The following is a 19,014-nucleotide window of genomic DNA, read 5'->3' as shown; positions in this document are numbered from 1 at the left end:
TGAACAAGAAACCAGTCTTCTCCCTGTCACTGTGATGTGTGTTTAGGACCATTACCTCCATAAAAATGATATGCCATAAAGATTTCTCTAGGCACAAGAGTTAAGTGCAATGTAGCTACTATATTTTCTGGTTTTGGTTTTTAGAGACCCCCTTAAACCTTTTTTCCAAAAATGTCAGGTTTGTGATCAAATGGAAACATATTTGCATATTTCTATAACTTACACAAAGGTATCTTACAGTCATCTAATTTTGCCCTTGAATATTGTAGCACTTAAAAAACCAACCAACCAAAAAAGCAAAAACAAAAAACCCCAAAACACCAAGATTTAATTATTTGACTTTTTTTTTTTTACAAGAAAGAAATGAGAAAAGGTGATAACAGAAACTGATGGAAGATCGGTTAAAGAAGGAGCAGAAGTTATTCTGTGGAAAATATGATTCCAGCTTCCCTAGGGTCTCTGCTTTCATTTTCCAGGGATCATCTCTTTTCTGCTGATTTTCCTTTGGGAACCATATGCAGCGGATTTTTTTAGTTGGGAGCCATATGCTGCAGAGGTTTCCGAAGTGCATGCATTCATACACTGGCATTCTTCCACGTAGACGTAGTGATAATTTATGCTTGTTCCATTTTTGCAAGTCAGGGTCACCTCTCTTGTTTGGCTGCTGGACTCCTGGCAGCAACTACACTCATGTTGCATCTGGTTTGTTTCAAGAGAATACCTGTGTTTCGCCAGGAAAAGAAAATATATCTTATTGAAAACTAACACACAGAAACCCCCTGCTGACTTTTGTTTTGGGGGTGGGTTTTTTTACATCTTCTCTTCCTCCCTCCCACAGACACTTATGAAATGTGATTTTAATTACCTGTCTCTTCAGTAGCAAAACTGTTCTTGCTTCCATTGAGTCTGCTTCCACTCAATGGAATCTTACAAACACATTAACTTTGTTGCTATTCTGTGATCATAGAATCATGCACATTGGAAAAGACCCTTAAGATCATCGAGTCCAACCATAAACCTAACGCTGCCAAGTCCACCAATAAACCATGTCCCTAAAGCGCTACATGTACACGTCTTTTAAATACCTCCAGGGATGGTGACTCAACCACTTCCCTGGGCAGCCTGTCCCAATGCTTGATAACCCTTTTGATGAAGATATTTTTCCTAATATCCAATCTAAACCTCCCCTGGTGCAACTTGAGGCCATTTCCTCTTGTCCTATTGCTTGTTACTTGGGAAAAGAGACCAACCCCCATCTCACTACAACCCCCCTTCAGGTAGTTGTAGAGAGCGATAAGGTCTCCCCTCAGCCTCCTCTTCTCCAGACTAAACAACCCCAGTTCCCTCAGCCGCTCCTCATAAGACTTGTGCTCCAGGCCCCTCACCAGCTCTGTTGCCCTTCTCTGGACACGCTCCAGCACCTCAATGTCTTTCCTGTAGTGAGGGGCCCAAAACTGAACACAGGACTCGAGGTGCAGCCTCACCAGTGCTGAGTACAGGGGAACAATCACCTCCCTGCTCCTGCTGGCCACACTATTTCTGATACAGGCCAGGATGCCGTTGGCCTTCTTGGCCACCTGGGCACACTGCTGGCTCATATTCAGCTGGCTGTCAACCAGCACCCCCAGGTCCTTTCCTGCCAGGCACTTTTCCAGCCACTCTTCCCCAAACCTGTAGTGTTGCATGGGGTTGTTGTGACCCAAGTGCAGGACCTGGCACTTGGCCTTGTTGAACCTCATACAGTTGGCCTCAGCCCATCGATCCAGCCTGTCCAGATCCCTCTGTCGAGCCTTTCAGCCCTCCAGCAGATCAAACCTCCCACCCAACCTGGTGTCATCTGCAAACTTTCTGAGGGTGTGCTCGATCCCTTTGTCCAGATCATTGATAAAGATATTAAACAGAACTGGCCCCAGTACTCAGCCCTGGGGAACACCACTTGTGACTGGCTGCTAACTGGATTTAACTCCTTCCAGCCCTTCTTGTAGATGGGCGTCACATTTGCTAACCTTCAGTCAACTGGGACCTCCCAGTTAGCCAGGACTGCTGACGAATAATTGAAAGTGGCTTGGTGAGCACTTCTGCCAGCTCCCTCAGTACCCTTGGGTGATTGATTAACTTGACAGACCAGTATAAATGAAGCCATAGCGATGCTAAATTAAGTTTTTGGAACTTACACTGAGGAGCCCGGACAAGTTCCTTCACAGTATGCCAGCTCAACACGTTCAGCAGATTCACAGTTACCGTGGCGAATCACAGTTCTCTTGCTGTGAGGTTTGCACTTTGTAGCTTCATAAAAAGAGGAGGGGGGGGGGGGGGAACATATAGTTCAGATCTCTAGTTCTGAATGAAATGAATGCTAAAACAATTTCAAAGTGCATGATGTCTGGTTATTGAGAATCTGTAGTATGTGATGGGGGGATACAGTGTAATGTATCTGGAGTTTTCAGGTTATTCTTTGATCTCAGCTGTACAGTGTCTTTGGAAGATAATGCAGAGGTTTGAGCATTGGTGGTTGGAGTTGTGGTATTCTATATCAGGAAAACAAATTTTCTTTTTCCTTTTGAATAAATAGTGAACCACAAGGTCTTGATAAATAGAATAAGTGAAAATACAGCACTCTTCAAGCAGAAAACATGAACGCAGCATTACTTACGTGTACATATTTTGCAGCAGCCATCAGGAGTAGTGTCTGCTTCATCCTTTGCAAAAATAAAGGAGGATTTGTATTAATGCACAGATGACAATCTGAGTGAAAGTATGAGTTAGCATTACTGATACTGGACAGAAGGCTCCTCTGTGATGAACACGGAATGAAACAATGGATGACTTACTGTCCCCACCACAGAAGTCTTGAATCCTTGTAGCCTCATGTAAAAACACTAAGCTTTTCTTATTACTAACATTACAGCAAGATTAACTTCATTCTTAAGACATTCCTGCAACTTTAGTGAAAGTGATTTGTTGTATTCTTCCTTGCTCCCCCTTGTTCTTTTAAACTGCGTTCAATCAGTGAAGAATTGATTAAAACTTACAGGATCGCACTCTTCTGGGTTGTACTCGGGGCATACTTTTTTAGTTTGGACTAGAACAAGTTGATCTTCAATTTTTTCACATTTGTAATGGCTGCAATGATCAAGTGGCAGGATGTCACCAACCTAAAATTTTATAAGAAAAGCAAACAATTATTTTTTTCATTGTGATAAAGTATAGTATGATTACTTCAAAAATGTCTGAGCTAATTATGTTCTCACACTTCAAAGATTCTCAGATGCTTCTGAACTTCTTTCAAGTGGCAAAAGCGAAATTTTGCAAACTGTGGCTAGCTTGAAAGTTTAAATCCTGGTTCTGAACACTTAGACAACAAATTAGAAACAATTATCTAGTTAAACACACATATCAAGAATTTGTTATTCCAAGTAAGTGTTCAACTGTGGTGGGTTGACCCTGGCTGGACACCAGGTGTCCACCAAAGCCACGCTATCATTCCCCTCCTCAGCTGGACAAGGGACAGAAAATATAATGAAAGGCTTGTGGGTCAAGACAGGGAGAGATCACTCACCAATTACCATCACGGGCAAAACAGACTCAACTTGGAGAAATTAGTTTATTTTATTGCCAATCAAAACAGAGTAGGATAATGAGAAATAAACCCAAATCTTAAAAACACCTTCCCCCCACCCATCCCTTCTTCCTGGGCTTAACTTTACTCTTGAGGTCTCTATCTCCTCCCCCCAGCAGCGCAAGGGGATGGGGAATGGGGGTTGTGGTCAGTTCCTCACATGTTGTCTCTGCTGCTCCTTCCTCCTCAGGGGCAGGACTCCTCACATTCTTCCCCTGCTCCAGTGTGGGGTCCCTCCCACAGGAGACAGTCCTCCACAAGCTTCTCCAAACCGAGTCCTTCCCACGGGCTGCAGTTCTTCATGAACTGCTCCAGCGTGGGTCCCTTCCACAGGCTGCAGTCCTTCAGGAACAGACTGCTCTAGCGTGGGTCCCCCATGGGGTCACAAGTCCTGCCAGAAAAGCTGCCCCAGCACGGGCTTCCCACAGGGTCACAGCCTTTTTCGGGCATCCACCTGCTCCGGCGTGGGGTCCTCCCCGGGCTACAGGCGAATATCTGCTCCACCGTGGACCTCCCTGGACTGCAGGGGGACAGCCTGCCTCACCATGGTCTTCCCCAGGGGCTGCAGGGGAATCTCTGCTCCGGCGCCTGGAGCACCTCCTCCCCCTCCTTCTTCACTGACCTGGGGGTCTGCAGGGTTGTTCCTCTCACATTCTCATTCCTCTCTCTGGCTGCAGTTGCACAGTTCCCCCCGCCCCCCACTTCTTAAATACATTCTCCCAGAGGCACTACCACCATTGCTAATGGGCTCAGCCTTGGCCAGCAGCAGGTCCATCTTGGAGCTGGCTGGTATTGGCTCCATTGGACATAGGGGAAGCTTCCAGCAGCTTTTCATAGAAGCCACCTCTGTAGCCCCCCTGCTACCAAAAACCTTGCCACGTAAACCCAATACATCAATTCAGAAAACTAGTTTGTTGTTTTCAGAGTAATTTCAGTATTAATTAGATTTTTACTAGTAAGGGACATGAGTTGAATCTTAGCTGTTCTAACCAGTACTGGCTAATAGGGAGATGTGAAAATGAAAGGAATACTTACATGGAGTTTGTGAACAGTGTTGTTACTTAGTTTGATGATGCAAAATACTTTACTACAGTTCCCACAGCACTTTCCATCCTCAGTCATGTATTGACCCTACTCACAAGGAGATGAAAGTATTGCGTTGGTGACAGAGAATTCTAGTCTTACTGTAATTGAGGGCTGACTGGGGAGCCTAGAGAATCTGAACTCACCAGTGGGCAAGATGGTTCACACTGAACTCTTTCACAATGCCAAATATTTTGCCAAGATGCTTTATCTATCTCAGAAGTGCAGGTACAGTTCATACATGAATCGGTTACTGTTGATGCTCCAACCTAGAAGACAGAAAAAAACCCCCAATTGGCAACAGTTTCTATATAACATATAGGCAGAGTTGAAAGCATTGCTAAGAACCATTAAGGTTGCTGAAATGCAAGTGTGACTGAGTTGTTCAACTCTCTTCGAACATACAGTTGTTTGGCTTTATGCCTTGCAACAAAGTACACATTAGGAGAAAACTAAATAAAGCAATATAAAAGAGAAAAGTAAATTAATAAAATGCAGGTAAGACCAGTTTGTAGTGCCTCATTATTTTACCAGCTTTTCAGTGTTCCATTTAAGATTTTTTTTCCCCTGTAAGTCATGCTCAGTGGTTATAAAACAATTAAAATGTACAAATGGAGATTAAAATAATTGGATACATATACAGATACATAAGCAGAGATACAAATTTACACATGGATTTCAGTCTTTCTGAAATGTATCCCCAAAAGGCTACAGTGCTAATGTTTAAATTTTGACTAAATGACCAAAGTACCAATTTTAGCAAAAGATTTAGATATCAATTAAAGCAAAAATCCTAGCTATCCTTTTTGAAGGTTCTCTGGGCTTATTTCAAAGAGTGGTTGAGTTTGGGCTATTCATCAGCTCATTTGGAAAATTCATTAATTCCAGAAGTGGGAGAGCGTTTAAAAAGAAAGTACATCACTAAAAATGGTACGGTGTTATTTTATGCTACATGTTGAGGAACTCTTCTGTGACAATTTTGGTTTTGACTTTAGAAAAAAAAAACAACTTCCAGTTAAGGGCTAGAGATAAAAAAAATGTACTGGGAAAAAGAACTTTCTCAAAGGCTTATTGTGGTAGAAAGTGTGTACATTTCAATTCCAGCAATATACCATTATAAGTGTAACATTCTCACCTTGTATGTTGTACCATTCATCACACAGTAGTCAGGCCTTGGTCCTGAAAACAAACAAACAAACAAAAAATTCCAGAGTAAACTCAAATTGTGAGACTTCATGAGAAGTCAAGATGTTACCAAGTTTTGTTAGTAACACAGAGATTATGGAAAACTTGAATTCAATCCCCCCCTACATGCTTAGACCTCATATTTAGTATAGCTGGATGTTTAATTAAAGTTTCTTTTTTGAAATTAGCTATAAGAGTTGAGGAGGAAGGGCTTCAAACTCGAGCTATGCATGAAAAAAATCCCTTTTTTGCCCTTTCGATATCACATTCACTTCAAATTAAACTTTGAAGCCTAAATGTCCAGTAACTTTTAAAGATGCCTTTGTTATTGATTCTTTATGACCTCTCAGAACATGGTGTGCATGGAAGATTGACTCTGAGTGAAAAAAGGGTATTCTTACTGTGGTAATATAAATAATTTGACAACATGGCAGAGCCCATTCATGTCTTTCACAGAACTACTTCAAATTGGCTGTTCCTTTGTTTTGACCTTCCTGTTTCAGTCTTAATTTATGGCTACGTTTTTCTTTTATTCTTTTATATAAATGTATGTGTATAAAAATATATGTATATAACAATTTATGTATGTATGTAAACATATATAACTGTTGGACTTTTAAATTTTCATGAGCATTCAACAACAGTGTAAGTATAATTATTATTTTTCATACATTGACAATTCAGTTACTGATTACAATTAACTTTGTATTATTGCTTCACGTTACTTGCTTTGTAGTTAACTGTTAAGCTTTCTGCTGGCTTATTCTTAATGTTTATGCACCTTAGTTTAGCTACAGTTAGGCTAAAGTTAATGTGCTCCAATGTTACATTAATAACATTAAATAAAATGTATTAATAACCTTTATGATTACAGATACAGAGATAGTTGAGCTACACAGACCACTTGAAGGTTCAAAGTATTATCTTGCTCTCCCACCCATTCCAAATCTGTCAGCAAACTTCATTGAAAATAACATTTTGTTTTTAAATAAACTTCTAATGCATATTTAGCCAAAAATTGATACATGTTCACTCAGCCAGAATAATTTAAGGAAGGTTTTGCTGTTATGAAGAACTTGCTTAGATATTAACAGAAGTGCAAATATAATTTACCAGTGTGTAGCCTGGTCTTTATACCTGTATTTTTAATACTTACGGCATTCATATTTAGGACAACATGTGTCTTTTTGTGGTAGTGCAGTCACAGCAGCAAATTCTGGGTCACAAATTGGTGTCTGAGCTGTTTGGCATGGGAGCGGCTGGCATTGTACTGTAGCATTGAGGGGGTCACAGACACACTTACGGCATTCACTTATCCAGTTCTCTCCAGGCTGAAAATATGTAAATTATTTATTCTTAAGTGCTCTCTCACCCTAGTAGTTTTGTTTCAACTTGAGATAGACTCTCAAAATTGGTAGGGAGTTCAGATTAGAGTTTTTCTTAGCATATGATTTCAGGCCTTAAGAGCAGGCAAGCTGAGAACAATCACAGAATTTTCTTCTGTGTAGGAAGAATGAGATTTTAACACTTTCGTAGCTGGTCTACTTATTTCTATGACATTTAAATGTCTTTTATTAAAAAAAAGTTTCTGCCATGGTATTAGTGAGCTTTTCCATCGCCAGATTACTTAAAAGCCTAGTAATGCCAGGTTGAAGAATTGTGCGCCATCAGGTCATTTGTAACATGACCAACTTTGTTACTGAAATACATACAAGTTGATTTGAACTGGCTATTAGAGGACAGAAATTGGGTTGGTTTTGCAATGGTGGTATATTAGAAAATAACAAGGGGAAACCACCTTTCGTGGAGGATTGACATCAGTACAGTTTCTTTCTACTGAAGTTGTGAGGGATGTTGCTGTTGGTGGTGAGACAGAAGAAAATACATGTTCTGTGGATGAGGTGGCTTGTGTTGTAGTTTCTGAGGTGCCTGGTGTTGTAGTTTCTGAGGTGCCTGAAGTGAAAGGAGTTGTCGAATAGCATGGCCCCTGGAATGGGTGAATTTCACATTCCTTGCTGCAAAGTGCATAAAAATTACAGCCAGCCCTATCTGTTCTGTTGTATACCACTTCCCCTGCAGAGGAAAATCAGAAGAGAAATTAAAAGACCAATGAATATACTTAGGGAAAAAAAGCCAAGAAAATATTGTGAAAATATAAAGTGTATTCATGTATCAAAAGTTCTATGTTTAGATGATTTTCAGTGGTTATATTTAATTGAATAGAGTATTAAGGGTTTATATTACTTATGAAAATTTTTATAACCATAAAATAAGACACTTACCAGGAGAAAAAAGGTTACCAAACACGTGACAAAAACATGGAGTTGTTCTGCTTGATGTAACATATGTACTTGCTTCTGTTATGACAGGTGTGCTGGGGGAAGAACTGAAGGCTGCAGAAGTACTTGCTGTAACATGACTTGATTGTGGCGTACCAGTTGTAGCTACTGTTAAGCACGAGACATACTTTAGTTTGCAGCACAGAATTTTCATCTCATAATTTTAACATATTGGAGAGGACTGTTCAACATTCCAGCAAATCAAGCCAACATTTTTGTTAAATTCAACTATTTGACCTGTTGCTAAGTAGAGATTGTGGAAATCTTTGAGCTCTACACTGAATATCATGTGGAATTTGGCAAATCTTATGACATTTAGCTCTAATGCTTTTAAAGTTTCAAAGTCAATACTATCTCCCTCGATAAGAAATATCACGCTATGGGGTCCACTCATACACTTGTCTAACACAGATACCAGTAGCAGAGGGACAGACAGATGAAAAAGTGGTTTATGGGTTGGAAGAAATAGGGATGATAGTGGAAGAAGTCACAGAAGACAGTGATACCAACGATATTCTGCTGAAATAACAGTTTGAAACCTATCCAGAGGTAGACAATGACATACCTGGGCTGCTTGTGGAACTCAAACTTGTGGGAGAAACAATGGTGGCAGTACTTTGTCCAGTTAAGGAAACAGATGTTAGAAGAAAACCTGTACTGACTATGGTGCTTCTAATTCCTAAGTGAGCTGGAGTTGAGGCAGTAGTAGGAGATATTGGAGCATGGGTTGCCACAGTGGAGCTTTCTGCAGGTGCAGATGTGGCTTTGGATGTTGTAGTGGTTGCTGTGGTGGTCCTGGAGGTGCTGGTAGTGCTACTGGCTGAGGTGGGTGCTGTTGGAGTGGGTGTGACGATGGTGGTTGTGCTTTCTGTCAGGGGGGGAGAGGTCTTGGTGGTGCTGGCCCTGCTGGTGGTTGTGATGAGGGTCGTGCCTTGCGTTGGCGGGGCAGTGTTACTGGGGACAGCCGTGGTGGCAGTAGTGGTTGTCCGTGCTGGCTGGGAGAGGCTGGTGGCGGTAGTGGGTGATGTTGGAGTCTGCGTTTTCACAGAGGAGGTTTTTGTGGGCACAGATGTGGCTTTGGACGTTGTGGTGGTAGGTGTGGTGGTCCTGGAGGTGCTGGTAGTGCTACTGGCTGAGGTGGGTGCTGTTGGAGTGGGTGTGACGATGGTGGTTGTGCTTTCTGTCAGGGGGGGAGAGGTCTTGGTGGTGCTGGCCCTGCTGGTGGTTGTGATGAGGGTCGTGCCTTGCGTTGGCGGGGCAGTGTTACTGGGGACAGCCGTGGTGGCAGTAGCGGTTGTCATTGCTGTCTGTGGGAGGGTGGAGGCAGTAGTTGGTGGTGCAGGAGTTTTGGTGTTTATGGTGGAGGTTTCTGGAAGAGCAGATGTGGTGGAGAAGCCTGTGGTGGTGCCTGTTGTTTCTGATGTTGTCTCGCAGTGGTTACGGTCACAGCACAGCACCTTGATCTCGTAGTCAAAGCACATGGGGTACTTTTTGATCTGATCCTTATTTCTGCACACAAGCCCAGTGTCAAGGCTGCACTCAATTTTCTGTCCTAGTTTGTCCAGACTCCTATTACGGTAATCTTTAGCACGGCACATGATGTCTTGCGGCTCGTCGCACAGTGCATACCCAGCAGCTCGGATTTTTTCAAGCGTCTCTATGTCTCCATTTTGGCTACCGGGGCTAGGGGAATCCAAGTCAAACCACTGCGTCCAGGCACAGTGCTGCAGGCAGCTGGTTGTGGTCTTGGAGGTGCTAGCAGTGAAGGTGGTTGGTGAGGTGGATGCTGTTGGTGTGGATGTGATGATGGTGGTTGTGCCTTCTGTTAGAGATGAAGAGGTCTTGGTGGTGCTGGCCCTGCTGGTGGTTGTGATGAGGGTCGTGCCTTGCGTTGGCGGGGCAGTGTTACTGGGGACAGCCGTGGTGGCAGTAGTGGTTGTCCGTGCTGGCTGGGAGAGGCTGGTGGCGGAAGTGGGTGATGTTGGAGTCTGCGTTTTCACAGAGGAGGTTTTTGTGGGCACAGATGTGGCTTTGGACGTTGTGGTGGTAGGTGTGGTGGTCCTGGAGGTGCTGGTAGTGCTACTGGCTGAGGTGGGTGCTGTTGGAGTGGGTGTGACGATGGTGGTTGTGCTTTCTGTCAGGGGGGGAGAGGTCTTGGTGGTGCTGGCCCTGCTGGTGGTTGTGATGAGGGTCGTGCCTTGCGTTGGCGGGGCAGTGTTACTGGGGACAACCGTGGTGGCAGTAGCGGTTGTCATTGCTGTCTGTGGGAGGGTGGAGGCAGTAGTTGGTGGTGCAGGAGTTTTGGTGTTTATGGTGGAGGTTTCTGGAAGAGCAGATGTGGTGGAGAAGCCTGTGGTGGTGCCTGTTGTTTCTGATGTTGTCTCGCAGTGGTTACGGTCACAGCACAGCACCTTGATCTCGTAGTCAAAGCACATGGGGTACTTTTTGATCTGATCCTTATTTCTGCACACAAGCCCAGTGTCAAGGCTGCACTCAATTTTCTGTCCTAGTTTGTCCAGACTCCTATTACGGTAATCTTTAGCACGGCACATGATGTCTTGCGGCTCGTCGCACAGTGCATACCCAGCAGCTCGGATTTTTTCAAGCGTCTCTATGTCTCCATTTTGGCTACCGGGGCTAGGGGAATCCAAGTCAAACCACTGCGTCCAGGCACAGTGCTGCAGGCAGCTGGTTGTGGTCTTGGAGGTGCTAGCAGTGAAGGTGGTTGGTGAGGTGGATGCTGTTGGTGTGGATGTGATGATGGTGGTTGTGCCTTCTGTTAGAGATGAAGAGGTCTTGGTGGTGCTGGCCCTGCTGGTGGTTGTGATGAGGGTCGTGCCTTGCGTTGGCGGGGCAGTGTTACTGGGGACAGCCGTGGTGGCAGTAGTGGTTGTCCGTGCTGGCTGGGAGAGGCTGGTGGCGGTAGTGGGTGATGTTGGAGTCTGCGTTTTCACAGAGGAGGTTTTTGTGGGCACAGATGTGGCTTTGGACGTTGTGGTGGTAGGTGTGGTGGTCCTGGAGGTGCTGGTAGTGCTACTGGCTGAGGTGGGTGCTGTTGGAGTGGGTGTGACGATGGTGGTTGTGCTTTCTGTCAGGGGGGGAGAGGTCTTGGTGGTGCTGGCCCTGCTGGTGGTTGTGATGAGGGTCGTGCCTTGCGTTGGCGGGGCAGTGTTACTGGGGACAACCGTGGTGGCAGTAGCGGTTGTCATTGCTGTCTGTGGGAGGGTGGAGGCAGTAGTTGGTGGTGCAGGAGTTTTGGTGTTTATGGTGGAGGTTTCTGGAAGAGCAGATGTGGTGGAGAAGCCTGTGGTGGTGCCTGTTGTTTCTGATGTTGTCTCGCAGTGGTTACGGTCACAGCACAGCACCTTGATCTCGTAGTCAAAGCACATGGGGTACTTTTTGATCTGATCCTTATTTCTGCACACAAGCCCAGTGTCAAGGCTGCACTCAATTTTCTGTCCTAGTTTGTCCAGACTCCTATTACGGTAATCTTTAGCACGGCACATGATGTCTTGCGGCTCGTCGCACAGTGCATACCCAGCAGCTCGGATTTTTTCAAGCGTCTCTATGTCTCCATTTTGGCTACCGGGGCTAGGGGAATCCAAGTCAAACCACTGCGTCCAGGCACAGTGCTGCAGGCAGCTGGTTGTGGTCTTGGAGGTGCTAGCAGTGAAGGTGGTTGGTGAGGTGGTTGCTGTTGGTGTGGATGTGATGATGGTGGTTGTGCCTTCTGTTAGAGATGAAGAGGTCTTGGTGGTGCTGGCCCTGCTGGTGGTTGTGATGAGGGTCGTGCCTTGCGTTGGCGGGGCAGTGTTACTGGGGACAGCCGTGGTGGCAGTAGTGGTTGTCCGTGCTGGCTGGGAGAGGCTGGTGGCGGAAGTGGGTGATGTTGGAGTCTGCGTTTTCACAGAGGAGGTTTTTGTGGGCACAGATGTGGCTTTGGACGTTGTGGTGGTAGGTGTGGTGGTCCTGGAGGTGCTGGTAGTGCTACTGGCTGAGGTGGGTGCTGTTGGAGTGGGTGTGACGATGGTGGTTGTGCTTTCTGTCAGGGGGGGAGAGGTCTTGGTGGTGCTGGCCCTGCTGGTGGTTGTGATGAGGGTCGTGCCTTGCGTTGGCGGGGCAGTGTTACTGGGGACAGCCGTGGTGGCAGTAGTGGTTGTCCGTGCTGGCTGGGAGAGGCTGGTGGCGGTAGTGGGTGATGTTGGAGTCTGCGTTTTCACAGAGGAGGTTTTTGTGGGCACAGATGTGGCTTTGGACGTTGTGGTGGTAGGTGTGGTGGTCCTGGAGGTGCTGGTAGTGCTACTGGCTGAGGTGGGTGCTGTTGGAGTGGGTGTGACCATGGTGGTTGTGCTTTCTGTCAGGGGGGGAGAGGTCTTGGTGGTGCTGGCCCTGCTGGTGGTTGTGATGAGGGTCGTGCCTTGCGTTGGCGGGGCAGTGTTACTGGGGACAACCGTGGTGGCAGTAGCGGTTGTCATTGCTGTCTGTGGGAGGGTGGAGGCAGTAGTTGGTGGTGCAGGAGTTTTGGTGTTTATGGTGGAGGTTTCTGGAAGAGCAGATGTGGTGGAGAAGCCTGTGGTGGTGCCTGTTGTTTCTGATGTTGTCTCGCAGTGATTACGGTCACAGCACAGCACCTTGATCTCGTAGTCAAAGCACATGGGGTACTTTTTGATCTGATCCTTATTTCTGCACACAAGCCCAGTGTCAAGGCTGCACTCAATTTTCTGTCCTAGTTTGTCCAGACTCCTATTACGGTAATCTTTAGCACGGCACATGATGTCTTGCGGCTCGTCGCACAGTGCATACCCAGCAGCTCGGATTTTTTCAAGCGTCTCTATGTCTCCATTTTGGCTACCAGGGCTAGGGGAATCCAAGTCAAACCACTGCGTCCAGGCACAGTGCTGCAGGCAGCTGATTGTGTTCTTGGAGGTGCTAGCAGTGAAGGTGGTTGGTGAGGTGGATGCTGTTGGTGTGGATGTGATGACGGTGGTTGTGCCTCCTGTTAGAGATGGAGAGGTCTTGGTGGTGCTGGCCCTGCTGGTGGTTGTGATGAGGGTCGTGCCTTGCGTTGGCGGGGCAGTGTTACTGGGGACAGCCGTGGTGGCAGTAGTGGTTGTCCGTGCTGGCTGGGAGAGGCTGGTGGCGGTAGTGGGTGATGTTGGAGTCTGCGTTTTCACAGAGGAGGTTTTTGTGGGCACAGATGTGGCTTTGGACGTTGTGGTGGTAGGTGTGGTGGTCCTGGAGGTGCTGGTAGTGCTACTGGCTGAGGTGGTTGCTGTTGGAGTGGGTGTGACGATGGTGGTTGTGCTTTCTGTCAGGGGGGGAGAGGTCTTGGTGGTGCTGGCCCTGCTGGTGGTTGTGATGAGGGTCGTGCCTTGCGTTGGCGGGGCAGTGTTACTGGGGACAGCCGTGGTGGCAGTAGTGGTTGTCCGTGCTGGCTGGGAGAGGCTGGTGGCGGAAGTGGGTGATGTTGGAGTCTGCGTTTTCACAGAGGAGGTTTTTGTGGGCACAGATGTGGCTTTGGACGTTGTGGTGGTAGGTGTGGTGGTCCTGGAGGTGCTGGTAGTGCTACTGGCTGAGGTGGTTGCTGTTGGAGTGGGTGTGACGATGGTGGTTGTGCTTTCTGTCAGGGGGGGAGAGGTCTTGGTGGTGCTGGCCCTGCTGGTGGTTGTGATGAGGGTCGTGCCTTGCGTTGGCGGGGCAGTGTTACTGGGGACAGCCGTGGTGGCAGTAGTGGTTGTCCGTGCTGGCTGGGAGAGGCTGGTGGCGGAAGTGGGTGATGTTGGAGTCTGCGTTTTCACAGAGGAGGTTTTTGTGGGCACAGATGTGGCTTTGGACGTTGTGGTGGTAGGTGTGGTGGTCCTGGAGGTGCTGGTAGTGCTACTGGCTGAGGTGGGTGCTGTTGGAGTGGGTGTGACGATGGTGGTTGTGCTTTCTGTCAGGGGGGGAGAGGTCTTGGTGGTGCTGGCCCTGCTGGTGGTTGTGATGAGGGTCGTGCCTTGCGTTGGCGGGGCAGTGTTACTGGGGACAGCCGTGGTGGCAGTAGCGGTTGTCATTGCTGTCTGTGGGAGGGTGGAGGCAGTAGTTGGTGGTGCAGGAGTTTTGGTGTTTATGGTGGAGGTTTCTGGAAGAGCAGATGTGGTGGAGAAGCCTGTGGTGGTGCCTGTTGTTTCTGATGTTGTCTCGCAGTGGTTACGGTCACAGCACAGCACCTTGATCTCGTAGTCAAAGCACATGGGGTACTTTTTGATCTGATCCTTATTTCTGCACACAAGCCCAGTGTCAAGGCTGCACTCAATTTTCTGTCCTAGTTTGTCCAGACTCCTATTACGGTAATCTTTAGCACGGCACATGATGTCTTGCGGCTCGTCGCACAGTGCATACCCAGCAGCTCGGATTTTTTCAAGCGTCTCTATGTCTCCATTTTGGCTACCGGGGCTAGGGGAATCCAAGTCAAACCACTGCGTCCAGGCACAGTGCTGCAGGCAGCTGGTTGTGGTCTTGGAGGTGCTAGCAGTGAAGGTGGTTGGTGAGGTGGTTGCTGTTGGTGTGGATGTGATGATGGTGGTTGTGCCTTCTGTTAGAGATGAAGAGGTCTTGGTGGTGCTGGCCCTGCTGGTGGTTGTGATGAGGGTCGTGCCTTGCGTTGGCGGGGCAGTGTTACTGGGGACAGCCGTGGTGGCAGTAGTGGTTGTCCGTGCTGGCTGGGAGAGGCTGGTGGCGGAAGTGGGTGATGTTGGAGTCTGCGTTTTCACAGAGGAGGTTTTTGTGGGCACAGATGTGGCTTTGGACGTTGTGGTGGTAGGTGTGGTGGTCCTGGAGGTGCTGGTAGTGCTACTGGCTGAGGTGGGTGCTGTTGGAGTGGGTGTGACGATGGTGGTTGTGCTTTCTGTCAGGGGGGGAGAGGTCTTGGTGGTGCTGGCCCTGCTGGTGGTTGTGATGAGGGTCGTGCCTTGCGTTGGCGGGGCAGTGTTACTGGGGACAGCCGTGGTGGCAGTAGTGGTTGTCCGTGCTGGCTGGGAGAGGCTGGTGGCGGTAGTGGGTGATGTTGGAGTCTGCGTTTTCACAGAGGAGGTTTTTGTGGGCACAGATGTGGCTTTGGACGTTGTGGTGGTAGGTGTGGTGGTCCTGGAGGTGCTGGTAGTGCTACTGGCTGAGGTGGTTGCTGTTGGAGTGGGTGTGACGATGGTGGTTGTGCTTTCTGTCAGGGGGGGAGAGGTCTTGGTGGTGCTGGCCCTGCTGGTGGTTGTGATGAGGGTCGTGCCTTGCGTTGGCGGGGCAGTGTTACTGGGGACAGCCGTGGTGGCAGTAGTGGTTGTCCGTGCTGGCTGGGAGAGGCTGGTGGCGGAAGTGGGTGATGTTGGAGTCTGCGTTTTCACAGAGGAGGTTTTTGTGGGCACAGATGTGGCTTTGGACGTTGTGGTGGTAGGTGTGGTGGTCCTGGAGGTGCTGGTAGTGCTACTGGCTGAGGTGGGTGCTGTTGGAGTGGGTGTGACGATGGTGGTTGTGCTTTCTGTCAGGGGGGGAGAGGTCTTGGTGGTGCTGGCCCTGCTGGTGGTTGTGATGAGGGTCGTGCCTTGCGTTGGCGGGGCAGTGTTACTGGGGACAGCCGTGGTGGCAGTAGTGGTTGTCCGTGCTGGCTGGGAGAGGCTGGTGGCGGAAGTGGGTGATGTTGGAGTCTGCGTTTTCACAGAGGAGGTTTTTGTGGGCACAGATGTGGCTTTGGACGTTGTGGTGGTTGCTGTGGTGGTCCTGGAGGTGCTGGTAGTGCTACTGGCTGAGGTGGGTGCTGTTGGAGTGGGTGTGACGATGGTGGTTGTGCTTTCTGTCAGGGGGGGAGAGGTCTTGGTGGTGCTGGCCCTGCTGGTGGTTGTGATGAGGGTCGTGCCTTGCGTTGGCGGGGCAGTGTTACTGGGGACAACCGTGGTGGCAGTAGCGGTTGTCATTGCTGTCTGTGGGAGGGTGGAGGCAGTAGTTGGTGATGCTTGTTTCTGGGTTCCCACAGTGGTGATTTCTGATGGAGTTGGCATGGTCTGGTAACCTGTTGTTGAGACTTGTGATGTTTTTTCTGTACCTGAAGGTTCAGTCAGATGAGTTGTGCTTTGTCTGTGTTCTGGTGATGTTTTAGGTACGTCGGTTTTTTGCGCTTCAGTTCCTTTTGTTTGTGTTTGTTTTATCTTCGTATGTATTGTAAGTGGTGTTGATTTTACAGCAGTAGTTGTTGTGAATTCTTGTGTGGTTCTTAGTGTTGTAGTTTGTATTTCTGAACATGGTTTGTAGCTGCAGCATGATATTCTTATTTCATAATTATAGCAGGTCTTATTTTGTTGGTCTTTGTTATTGCATATTAATCCTCTGCTTTGATTACATTGTACTGTCTGGTTAAGATTGTACATTTCTGTATCTGGGTGTTTTTTGGCTCTGCATTGAACACCGTTTGGGTTTTCACACACAGTGTAGCCTTTAGCTCTGAGATTTTCAAATGTTTCATCATCTCCACTGTCCTCTTTGTCTTCAGGCTGTGTGCTGTCATACCATTCTGACCATGCACATACTTTCTTCACACATACCGTTGTCACTGGTGTTGCAGTTGTCGTTTCTGTAATTAATAGGGGGAAATATGTGTCTTGTGTGTTCTTATTAAAGAAAGTGACAGGAAAAAATTATTCATCTTCCATACATTTTAATGTTGTGTGTAGTATTATATATGTTAATGTAGTGTTTTCATTTTAATGAACTTGCTTTGACAGTCTTGAATTTCATTTCCAAGGTAGGTTTTGATCTCATGTCTGTATTATTTTTCTAGTGGTATTTTATGTGACATTTATTAAAAATTTGTAGTTAAATATAGCTGGTATGGTATCCTTTGTGTGGAATGTCAATACATAGGATAAAGTGATCTCACGATTTCTATGGTATAAGTAAGAGGTAGTTTTATTCTCCTTGGTATTATCTCTGTACTTAATTACACTTAACTGCATAACCACATAGGCTTTAAAATATTTTTAAGGGATAATGACTTTTCTACTTATTTTAATATTATAACATTTAATATATTTATATGTATAAAATATAAAATATATATAACACGTATGTATTTTATATATAATCATTATAATATAGAATACACATATACACTATATATGAAATATATAATTTAATAAGTATTTTCTACTTCTTTTAATAAGATTTCTTTTCATATTCTTAGCATTATGAAGATAACCATGTGGAATATATACCACTTTCTTCATATGAATGTTGCTTAAAAAAAGGCTTAAAGTTGAATATTTATTTCTTGCTGTAGTATTGTATAATTTTGTGGAAATAATTCTCACAATTTCTCAGAATTACATGGTCACTATAATGAGTTAACCACAGAAATAATGTAGAAGTGTACTGCAGGAGTAGAAGGAAACTGTTGATTTGGTTATTAAATACAATTAGGAAAGGTTCCAAAGAATGGGTTTAAATAATTTGAGCATTCCCGTAAACTAGATTTCTTATCTTCAGTTTGCGCTAATGTGGTCAGGAGTTTAAAAAATGGCAGTAATTATCTTTTGTGTTTTCAAAATTTGGTCTACAACTGCTGGTTATTGTTTGCAATGAAATGAGGAGATTCTCCAGAGTACAATGATTAATAAGCTCTGTTATTTTTTCCCCTGGGAAAATCATGGTTAAACAGTAGAGACTGAGTTTGTAAAAAATGCTGTACTCATTTCTACATCTTCGATTATGGTTGTCTCTAGCAACCAAATCTGCCAGATGAATTGGTGGCTCCAGCAGAAGGCAACAGTTTCAACTAAAATTATATGCCATTAACTGGTGAAAAGGCCCTCCCTTTCAGGCAAACTTCAGTCACTTCCAGAGATTTTTCAGTTATTTTAAAGAGTATTAATGCGTACCTGAAGCAGTAGTTGTAGGCTGACTGGTAGAAAACGTAAACGGGGTTGTAGAGATGCCACATTTAAAGATACTTCTGTTTATTGTTCCATTGACATCACATGTTGCACTGAAACACCATCCAGTTCCATCTGTGGTGCTGTAGATGAGTTCACCATATTTATAGCGGTTCCCTTCATATATGCAGTGGCATGCTGTAATTCAGAAGAAGTTTACTGTCAGGCAGCTATGAAAAGATAATATCCAGTATTTCATTTTCTTAATAATTCTTCTTAGCTCTCTTACCTTTATCATCAAACTTGCACTGTAAACCTTCTGATGTGCATTCACTGAAATAAAAACCATAAAAACCCACATATTTTTTGATTATAGGTAATTTTATTAGTCATCTTTCTGCCAGATACTAACATCAAAAGACAGGACACTTTATTTGTGTTTATTCCTTGAGTGTCCAGTTCATGTTGGCTTTTTTTTTGCCATTGTTTTCCAAAATCTTTCCTTCTATTAAACCCAAACTTATAAATAGAAGTGAAGCTAAATATTATGCAAAGCTACAGGTAGAAGTCTTAAGGAAGGCTTGCCTTCTTTCCTCCTTATCACTTTCCTCGCACTTGCAATGTTTTTGTACTAAAAAGCAGGCTAAAAAGGGAAAGAGTCTGAATACTACAAGCAGTATAAGAATGTAATAAAATCCTTGGAAGTAGACCCCTATTAGATATGTGTACTCCTGGAACAATATTTTTCCTGCCATAGGAGTGGGAAATAGAGAAAGCCTGGTCATAAAGGACTTACTGTTCTTGTTGTATCTTTATGCTGAGGATTTACAACATAATCAGGAGCAAATTCAACAGAACATAAAATCACATAAGAACAACTTACTACTAATGTAAT

At 45.7% G+C, this 19,014-nt stretch overlaps 1 protein-coding gene across 1 annotated transcript in view; it reads right to left on the bottom strand.

Annotated features, from left to right (window-relative positions):
- Positions 1–19,014, bottom strand: part of LOC115352082 (mucin-5AC-like) — a 43,917-nt gene continuing 24,903 nt past the window's right edge. The window contains exons 28-40 of the mRNA XM_030039745.2: positions 18,409–18,452; positions 18,150–18,317; positions 8,792–16,849; positions 8,170–8,334; positions 7,686–7,960; positions 7,044–7,218; positions 5,838–5,881; positions 4,849–4,971; positions 4,655–4,750; positions 3,033–3,155; positions 2,654–2,699; positions 2,175–2,286; positions 1–721 (exon numbers count right to left, since the gene is read on the bottom strand). Coding sequence (XP_029895605.1) covers positions 466–721; positions 2,175–2,286; positions 2,654–2,699; positions 3,033–3,155; positions 4,655–4,750; positions 4,849–4,971; positions 5,838–5,881; positions 7,044–7,218; positions 7,686–7,960; positions 8,170–8,334; positions 8,792–16,849; positions 18,150–18,317; positions 18,409–18,452 — 9,685 coding nt within the window. The 3' untranslated portion in view covers positions 1–465. The remainder of the gene's footprint in view (positions 722–2,174; positions 2,287–2,653; positions 2,700–3,032; positions 3,156–4,654; positions 4,751–4,848; positions 4,972–5,837; positions 5,882–7,043; positions 7,219–7,685; positions 7,961–8,169; positions 8,335–8,791; positions 16,850–18,149; positions 18,318–18,408; positions 18,453–19,014) is intronic.

This window comes from Aquila chrysaetos, chromosome 16 (assembly GCF_900496995.4).
Source record: "Aquila chrysaetos chrysaetos chromosome 16, bAquChr1.4, whole genome shotgun sequence".
Taxonomy (NCBI): domain Eukaryota; kingdom Metazoa; phylum Chordata; class Aves; order Accipitriformes; family Accipitridae; genus Aquila; species Aquila chrysaetos.
This window is presented reverse-complemented; position numbering and strand designations above follow the sequence as displayed.